Here is a 10066-nt window from a genome sequence, read left to right as displayed (position 1 = left end):
GATATGTAAGCTGACTTATAGTTTAAAAATATTCAACTAATTTGTTTAGTTTTAAAATTTGTTAGCCAATTTTCTATTTATTTTTATACAATTCTATTCAATGGCAAAAGCCTCAACTGCTGAAAGTTGTGGAAATTTATTTCCAATTCCAATAAAATTAGTTAAATTTTAGTATTAGATCTAGGTATTATTATATAGGCGAAACAGACAGCTCATTCCCAAGTGAAGTAGTAATGAGAAAAGAAAAAATTGGCATAATTATTGTTGGAAGTTTCTGTTCATTGCTGCAGCTGCAGTATTTACAAAATTCTTTGAACTTAAGATGCAAAATAAAATAGTATACTATACATATACTAAAGTTAGTTGAGTATAGCAGTTGGCTGAGATTTATTGAAGCTGCAGCTGGCCGCTTTCAATCAGACAGCCCTGCAGCAGTCGCAGCTTAGATCTCGAGCCAGAAGCCAGCAGCCACACTCTAGAGCTAGGAGCTAGGAGCTGGAGCTGGAGCTAGAGCTGAGTTAATGTGTCTACCGCAAATGCTGGCAATTTCCCCTGCCACACGACTGAGCTGATGATTCATGTGCCTCTTGCAGCGACATCGCATCTAAGCTGGCTCTAATGTTGGGCTGGCTGGCTGGCAAGGAAGACACACTCGGCATTCAGTAGCGAGCGCCTTTGGCATATTTTTAATTGCCTAATTTTGCGACTTGAGTGATGGGCCAGAGTGGCAGCCAAGTTGAGGGTTGCTTGCCACTGAAAATGTTTGTCTGTCGTTCAGCGTGATAAACGCCGACGAACGCCCGCCCGACCACCCGCTTTTGGCATTTTAAAATTGTCGCCAGCGAGCCACCCCCTTGAGCTGTGGCAAGTGGCTTCATTTATATAAATACACACACACACACATATATATATATAAGAGAACTGCTTCCCTGTTGAGCGTTGTCGCTCGCCTCGCGGCAAATTATGGGACAATATTTTAGGCTAATGTTAATGTTTTCCCAAAAATTTTCTCATTGTGCCAAATGCCACCCACACCACCCAGTTGAGCGCGCCTTTGGGCCAAATCCGTTAAATTATTGAGCTGAAGGTACTTTTCAATGCGGTTCGCTTGGCTTGGGTCTTTTTGCATTCTGTCTGTCTCTCTCTCTCTCTCTCTCTCTCTCTGTCTCTTTCATGGGTTGGGGTTAAATGAGCAACGCGACACCCCCCACCCACCCACTTTCGCTCTGTTTTGTTGTTATGCTTTGCTCAGCTTGGCGTATTCTTTATTTGTTGGCATTGCAATTTAGCAAATCGCTCAGGTTCTGTTAAATGTTTCGGAAAGGCGCAATAAATGAGCTCGCAGCCAAAGGCTTCAGCCAAATGAATTTCTTTCGCAGCTCTTCTTGGAGCTTCACACTTAACAATAAGAAAGGTGGCAAAAGTTGCTGCAAAATGTTGTACATTTTATTGCAGTCACAATTTAATTCAAAAATTTGCATATCATAAGCATAAATTCAATTTTGCAGATTTTATTTAATCTTACTAAGCAGAGAAAACAATGCATAATCATTAATTAATTGAATTGGGCTGGGCGTAAACTTAGAATATCGATAAAAATTATTAACACTATTCTTAACACTTTAATGAACACCTTTTAATCAAAGTAAATCAAGTAGGCTGTCAAAAATCAGCAATTTGCTTTAATTTTGTGCAGCGATTGCAGCGAAAAAGTTTGATTGTGATAAATAATAAATAAAAATCTAAGCAAAGTAGTGATGGATATGATGAGCACCGAGGACATTTGCAATGAGTACGAGGCGGAGCTGCTGGAGTTGCGTAGCCAACTGGAGGAAATGGAACGCGAGTGTGCACGCCTGGAGCTTGAGAATCAGGAGCTGGTCAAACGGCTTGATGAGAAGTCAAAGGACTGCAGCGCAACTGAGGATAATCTCGAAATCGTTGAGGAGGAGCTGAGAATATTTGAAGAAATCAATGAGAGCAACTTTAATGAATTGAAGCGCTTGCATATTTTCTCATTTGTATCCTCAAATGCCGACACTGATCTATTCAACGTAGTTATTGATCATAATACTTTTAATATGTTGAATTATGATAATAGCGATGATATGGATACTGATAGTAATGCTTATAATGATGATGATGATGATAATGCTGAGGCTGAGCAATCTGATAGTAATGCTGAGGATGAGCAATCTTATAATGTCGAAAATATGTTCTATGATAGTACCGATGATATGCTTTGGATGATGATGGATGATGATGATGAAGATATGGATTCTGATAATAATGAAGCTATACTTTATGATGATAATTCTGATAATAATGAGGATATGCATTCTGATAATAATGAAGATATACTGCTTGATAATAATGATGATATTGATATGTATCCATATGATGATAATAACGATATGCATTATGATAGTAATGACGATATGATATATTATGATAATAATAATAATATAGTTTATGATCTCATTACTGATGATGATGATGCTAATAATGATGATGATTTGCTTGCTGATAATAATGAAGATATATATGATTTAAATGATGATATATATGTTGACTCATGTGATGATGATGATATGGATAATGATGATAATGATAATGATATTGATGATATGGATAATGATAATAATAATGATAATAATGTTAGTAATGAAATTATTGTTGATAATGATAATATTGATAATAATGATAATATTGTTAGTAATGAAAATATTGTTGATAATGATAATATTAATAATAATGATAATATTGTTGATAATGATAATAATGACAATATTGGTAATATTGATGATAATACTGAAAGTAATAATGATATGAATAATTTGTAGTTTAATTTGTGTACACGGTTTATTAATTTAAATAAAATTTGTATACAAAAAAAATTGTTGAGTGTTTTTAATTTAAAATATTGTTGCATTTCAGCTTGAATTAAATATTTTTTGCAGAATTTTATTAAACAAACGTAAGTACAATTTTCGTTAATATTTTAAAAAATTTTGATATTCGTGTGTCCATAGCCTTTATTTATTTAATTAAAAAGTATGCTAAAAACTTCATTTATTTTTATATTTTTTATGGAACACTAAAGTTATTGTTTAACTAAAGTTCACTCAGTTTGCATAATTAAACAGCATAATTTAAACATTTATTCTTTAAATAAAAAACTTAAAAAATTTTGTATCATTTTTATAGTTGTTCAAGCGAAAAATTTATATATTTTGCATACTTATTATAAGTTTTTATATAAAATAGTGTTGTAAAACTTTTTATAATGCGTAAATTATTTTTTTTTTATTTTATAAAATTTTTTTATGCTTTTTGAAGCATATTGTTAATAAATTTATGCTTGGAATTTTTAAAGCCAAAGCAATGATTACAATCTGCATTATTTATGCCAGGGCGCAGTCATCAGTCTGCTGTCTATATAACTTATAGAAACACGTTGCTCAAAGATAAACTCACGTTGTAGCCAAAGTGCCACAAAACAAAATAAAAAAAAGAAAAAGAAAAGGTAAAGAAAAACGAAGCAAAGCGCAAAACTCTAAATCTTTGGGAAAAAACCAAATGTAGAGTGCAGTATGAGTGCACACACACCTATGTGTGTGTGTGTGTGTGTGTTAGCCGTGTTGCCATTATTTCTGCGCTAGTCTAGCAGGTGGTGGGTGGTGTGGGGTTGTAGCTTCGGCTTGTCTCGAGCACCATAAAACACTTTAATAGTTCTTGCAAGCAACCCCCATGGTAAACAGTTGCAACTGGTGGGGTGGGGTGGGGTGGGTGGATGTGTTGGTTGGGTGGGTGGCTAACTGACTGACGTTCTGCCAATGCCTTCGATGTGAGTCTCGCTCATTTCGGTTTTTGTTGCTGCGACTTTTGCTGCGGGCGCGCGTTTTTCGGCGCGTTTTAAAATTATGGCAAGGCCTGTCAGCCCAATTGCCAACCCAACCAACCACCCACTCGCTCTCGCTCACGCTCAGTGTGCAAGCGGCACCTGCCGCTAGGCATTTGGCTCAATTGTTTTTTGTTAGCGCTTTCTTTGGGCGCAGCCTTCGCTTAATTTAAGACCCAGACAGCGAACTGCGTGCAACATTTTTCTCTTTGCCGCTGTTGCCTTTTTAATGATTTCTGCTTAAGCCTTTGGGGACTAATTCATTGGAAGGCGACGTCGACGTCGCGCATATGCCTTGAGACGGCGGCTACAAATTAACCCCGTGCGCAACCCTTAACCCATTAGCTACCGCACCACCCCCACTCCCTCTAACGTTAAGTCAAGTGCTTAACCGCTTCAACACTTTGATTTGATTTTGCCAGCCTTGCTCACTTTCATATATTTTTTGTTGTTGTTGTTGTTGTTTGTGCGCGCCCACGCTTAATCAATTGCAGCCACGCCCCCCCTACGACCTTGCCATATGACACCTGCAACCTTTTGCGCGTCGATTTCCGTTTCCGCCGCCAGTTTTTTGGCCCCACAGCCCACAGCTTGGCAAAGTTGAACCTGCGCGCACGCTTTGCATAACAATTTTTGATGCCTTTTGATCTTGGTTTGGCTTGGCTGCTGCTGTTTGGACTTGGCGTGTTTTTAAATTAAATCCTGTGCCGCGGCCCCGTCCTGTTTCGTCCTCGTCCTGTGCTGTGTGTTGTCAGCATAATACGACAAAAAATTGCACGCTATGTTTGATGTTTAAATTTATTAAAGGATTCTCGTTTGCTGTTGTCAGAATCCAATTAAAATTAACCGCCGGCATTTGTTTGTCAAAATATTATAAAACCAAAGCCAAAAACAAAAACAAAAACCAAAAACAAAACTCAACGCAGCGACAAAGAATAAACAAACAAAAGTAAGCGTAGGCATCAGCAAGAACAACAACAACAACAACAACAACAGTTACTAAAACAGGTGTGTGACATGCACAAATAAAATTAAATTTTTTGCTTAAACTGATTGTAAAAACGGTGAATTTAATTAATTAAAAAATATACTAATAAGCATGCATATATTTTACAATTGTAATGTACACTTGGAAATATATTTGGTCATAAATTTTAACTAATTATTGGTATTGATATAAATTTAAAATAATATCCAAATATATTTTATATAAAATTTTAATACAGCTTCTCACTTTTAGCATAATAACTGCTAAAGTCAGTTGATGAAACAAATATGGCATTGATACAATTTAAATAAAATTAATTTAATATATGCAGCTAATCAATTAAATTATTTATAAACGCCTCAGGTGCACTTTTAATTAAAAATTAATAACGATTGCAAATAATCTAAAATTATTGTAAAGTAACTGAATCTAAAAGCAAATCAATTTTTAAATTAATTCGATTTGTTTTAACTAAAGTGTTGGTTAATTAAATAAGTTTTAAATATAATTATATCACATAAAAGTATTTAAAAAAATATAAAAAAAATGTATAGTGTTGTTCAAATACTAAAATTCATATTTTAATGCACACTTGCTAACAGATAAATTATTTAAATCAAGTGTTTGTATTCTTTAAATTATTGAAAGTAGTAAAGCAAATTTACTAACTTAGCAATATGAAGATTAAAATATATATTTATTATAATATTGTATTTAATAACTCACTCAGTTAAATAATATGAGAAAATAATTTCAATTTAATTAAAGTTTTTTTTTTCAATATAAACTAAAAATTACTAATAATTCTGTTCAGGTCTATAAGTAATGCATTCTTGTATGTTATTTATTTGAGCTATTTGTGGATAAGTGTGTATTATATAATCTTCACTTTCACTTACAGTCTAGGGCCGAAATTCTTTGCCTGCTTGGACAGAAGTCATTGTTTCAGTCACGGCTGCAATGCTTTGAGTGATTTAGGAGCGACATGGATGTCTCGTCTATTGTCCGAATGAAAGATCTCAGGCAAAAGCGAAAGTGTAATGGGCGAGATTCGACAAACCGTCATTTAGTCAAGGCAATTGTTCTTTAAAATCAGAGCGTGCAGTTTATTGTCAGGCCCAGGCAAATGCAAATGTGCAACTGTTTTGCCAACACATTGCACGACCCTCTTAGCCAAAGAGTCGGAAAAGTGTTTTGACAGTGATGCAGTTGCCGTTCAAATTGCATTTGCCAACATTACGTCGGCCCCGTCTCCGACGGATTAGTGCGGATTACAGCAGCAGCAGCTCACGCTGAGCGCAAACCTGGTGAAAGTTTTTGCAGGTAGCTCTGCCACGCTCGACACACAGCGGGGCCTCATAATTAAAGACAAACTAGCAAGGCCAACAAAAGGTTGACATTGAAAGTGTAAGCAAAAGATTCGAGCCAATTTCTTTAGCTAAAGCGATTTTTATAAACTAAATATCTATGCATGTCAAAGATCAATTGCGCAAATTCTTCAATTGCTACACATCAAGCTTATATGCTTGATGGTCTTCCAAAATCAATTTCAGTCTGTGCTGTGGCTTGCTCTTGAAAAGTTCGTTATATCAATTCAGCATGAGTATTCCAATCTGTGTGTTTTTGCTGCTTTGTGTGAAACTGAATTCTGCAACGGATTGTGCTTTGGTAGGAGCTAAATTAATTCATTTCATTTGTCTTAAAACTTATGTTATTGTTATTCCAAGCATTGCAATAATGTAACTGATCCGCTGTTGAAGAATTTGGGAGAATACAAAGCAAAAATTGATGAACTAGAGTTCACAATGAACAGTCTACAAACTAAGCTTGAGACATTCTTGAAAGAAAGTGAGCAGCTTCTAAATAAAACTCATGGACACGAACTTTCCATCAAGCAACAGCAAGTTGAGTACACAGAACTACTCAGAAATCACTCTTTAATAATGGATCAATTTGAAACCACGGTAAAGCAACAAGAACTCTCTTTAGCGACACTGAAAGCTGAAAAGGATAAGCTCATTGCCGACTTAAATGTGCAAAAGCAAATGAATCGTACTGAACCGCCAAGCTGTATAGCTTATGGGAATGATATTCAAAGGATACGAGTACCTGGCGCTGATGCCTTTCAGGCTCCCTGTCATACAACGTTTGAGCCCATCAAAGGTTGGACTGTTATACAACGGCGATTCAATGGATCTGTGAGCTTTGATCGTAAATGGGATGAGTACAAGAATGGCTTTGGCGATTTAAGAGGCGAATACTGGCTAGGGCTGGAGAAGCTGCATCTGATGACAAAGTTTCAGCCACACGAGCTCTACATAGAATTGGAGAATCACGAGGGCGAAATTTTCAATTGAAAGCTGGAGCAATTTCTCAATTGGAAATGAGTCAGAATCTTATAACAATATTAAGTTCTGGGTGCAATATACGGGAAGATGCTGATTTCACAATCTATTACGAACGCGATATTTTCACGGACTACGACATTTTATAAAATTCTCAACCAAAGATCGTGATATAAAATAATCTTAACCATAATGATCGTGATAATAATAACCAAACATCAGTTTGGTATAATTGTGCTGATGTATACGAAAGTGGTTGGTGGTATAAGAATGATCATTGCATAGGGTGGTAAGTAAGCATAAATAAATTTCGCACACATGATGATTAAAATGCTAAATAAATTGTTTAATTTTTAGTAATCTGAATGGAATTGTACAACGTTTCCTTACTAATCATTGGTATGGCGGTTGTGTCCAGAAAATTACTGAAGGTCCGTGCAGATGATGATAAGACCCATTAAAAAGTAATCTGAAAAGAATATAAAAGCTTGTAATAAATGTCAAAGAAATTAGAAAATAAACTAAATGCAAATTATTTGGAAATGGAAAATAAATGAATATCTTATAAAGCTTCTAGGAAAGCATTCGAACTAAAATTCTATTACAATGACTGAAATCTAAATACAATATAGATTATAACTAAAAGGAATATATTTCTGCATCATTATTTCAAATGATTTATTGTTACTTTTATAGTAATTGAGGCACGTGCCTATGCCAAATTTATAATACAAATGAAATTCATTTAATTAAATTAGTTTCTGTAACATTTTGATTAACATGCATATATGCAAATCGTTTTATCATTAATATAACGAAATCAAACGATGATGGGCTAAATTGATTTAAAAATATCTAGAATGTCAAAGATCAATTGCTCAATATCTGACAAATACCTGGTCCACATCAAGTTGGAAAGTTTGGTGGTCTTCTAAATTTAGTTTCATTCTATTCTGTAGCTTGCTCTTGAAAGGTTCGTTTTATTTTTATAGCATGAATTCCTCAAACTGTGTGTTATCAATTGTGTTATTGCTGCTTTATGTGAAATTGAATTCGGCAACTGATGTGGTAAGAGCGAGGAATAAAATAATTGAGTTCATTGGTTTTAAAACTTATGTCATTGCTATTCAAAGGATTGCAATAATGTAACTGATACGCTACTGAAGAATTTGGGAGAATACACAGTGAAGATTAATGAACTCGAACTCACAATGGAGAATCTGCAAACAAAGGTTGAGGCATCCTTGAAGAAAACTGAGAAGCTTCAAGATGTGGCTCATGGACAGGAACTCTCCATCAAGATACACGAAGTTGAGCACATGGAACTACTCACAAATAACTCGTTAGTATTTGATAAATTTCGAACTATGATTAAGCAACAAGAGGAAACTATCGGCACACTGATAGCTGAAAAGGATCAGCTCATTAGCGAATTGAATGTGCAAAAGCAGATAAATATTTATGAAACGACAAGCTGTGAAGCTTATGGCAATGATATTCAGAGGATACGTATACCAGGCAGGGATGCCTTTCCTGTCTGCTGTAATTCAACATTTGGGTCCAATGAGGGTTGGACTGTAATTCAACGAAGAACCGATGGCACTCTGAACTTTGATCGAAAATGGGATGAGTACAAGAATGGATTTGGCGACTTGCGAGGAGAACACTGGCTCGGTTTGGAGAAGGTGCATCTGATGACAAAGTTTCAGCCACACGAGCTTTACATACATATGGAGAATTATCGCAACCAAACATTCTTTGCGCGCTATAGTAATTTCTTAATCGGAAATGAGACACAATCATATGAATTTTTAAGCTTGGGTGAATATACGGGAAATTTGGAAAATGCAATCGAGACTGGAACGAATATAAAATTCTCAATCCGTAAATTTTATGGTGGTTGGTGGTTTAGTGCATGCGAGCGTTGGTAAGCCTAAGTTACTTAAAATGAGTGTACGAAATGCTATATATGCTTTATCTTTAGCAATCTGAATGGAAGAATAACGTTTGATACAGGAATATGGTGGACGAGGTCTGCACGACCACTGAGATTTGTGCAGATGATGATTAGACCCACTGTAGGACCGAATGATAATTGAATTAAGCAGAATATATACTTTGCAAAAATGAATATCTTATTTAATTGAGGTCTATTGACCTCAATTTAATTTGTCTTACAGCCTTCATCTTTGAAATTGAGCATTTCCTTAGTAAAGTTTGCATCATATCTAAGATTTTTCTATTTCTATTATTGATTAGGTATTGACTTTAAAGCAAGGAAATAAATAAAACAAATTTCCACAAAAAATAGTTTTTTTTATTTTTAAGGAAATTAATAAACATAAACATATATTAGGGGCTTCGGTTTTGATAATTGATAATCATTCACACAATAGAGCGTAAGCATTATCTACATAAAAATTCAGAGAATTTTACTTATTATTTCCGAGATCATTTATATTAAATGGTTGCAAATATTATGCTGATAATACAATACGCCTATGATTTAATTTAACTAGAAATATAAGCTAATGGGTGTTAAAGATGATTTGCGTAAATTCTGACGCACCACATCAACTATATAAGCTTGATGATCTTGAATATTCAAATTAGTTTATTTTAAATAAGGCTCTTGAATAGTTCGTTTTATAAATTCACTATGAGCATATTAAAGTGTTTCTTATCTTTTGTGTTTTTGCTGCTTTATGTGGAATTTAATTCGGCAACTGATCTTAAAAAAAAAAACTGATGTAATAAACAAGTGCAGTAAAATAATAATTTCATTTGTTTTAAAACTATGTTTTTGCTAATTATAGTATTGTAAAAAGCAAA

The 10066-nt window shown here is 34.7% G+C and overlaps 2 protein-coding genes across 2 annotated transcripts; both read left to right on the top strand.

Annotated features, from left to right (window-relative positions):
• Positions 1-1757: 1757 nt before the first annotated feature.
• LOC117134839 (angiopoietin-related protein 4-like) lies at positions 1758-7246 on the top strand. The gene is made up of 2 exons (XM_033293952.1): positions 1758-2054; positions 6617-7246. The coding sequence occupies exons 1-2, from the start codon at positions 1758-1760 to the stop codon at positions 7244-7246; spliced, it is 927 nt and encodes a 308-aa protein (XP_033149843.1).
• Positions 7247-8445: 1199 nt separating this feature from the next.
• On the top strand, positions 8446-9305 carry LOC117134838 (fibrinogen-like protein 1). The gene is made up of 2 exons (XM_033293951.1): positions 8446-9161; positions 9251-9305. Exons 1-2 carry the CDS (start codon positions 8446-8448, stop codon positions 9303-9305), a joined length of 771 nt encoding a protein of 256 aa, XP_033149842.1.
• Positions 9306-10066: the final 761 nt, after the last annotated feature.

Source organism: Drosophila busckii, chromosome 2L (assembly GCF_011750605.1).
Source record: "Drosophila busckii strain San Diego stock center, stock number 13000-0081.31 chromosome 2L, ASM1175060v1, whole genome shotgun sequence".
NCBI lineage: Eukaryota > Metazoa > Arthropoda > Insecta > Diptera > Drosophilidae > Drosophila > Drosophila busckii.
Note: the sequence above shows the minus strand (reverse complement) of the source record. Positions and strands in the feature narration are given on the sequence as shown.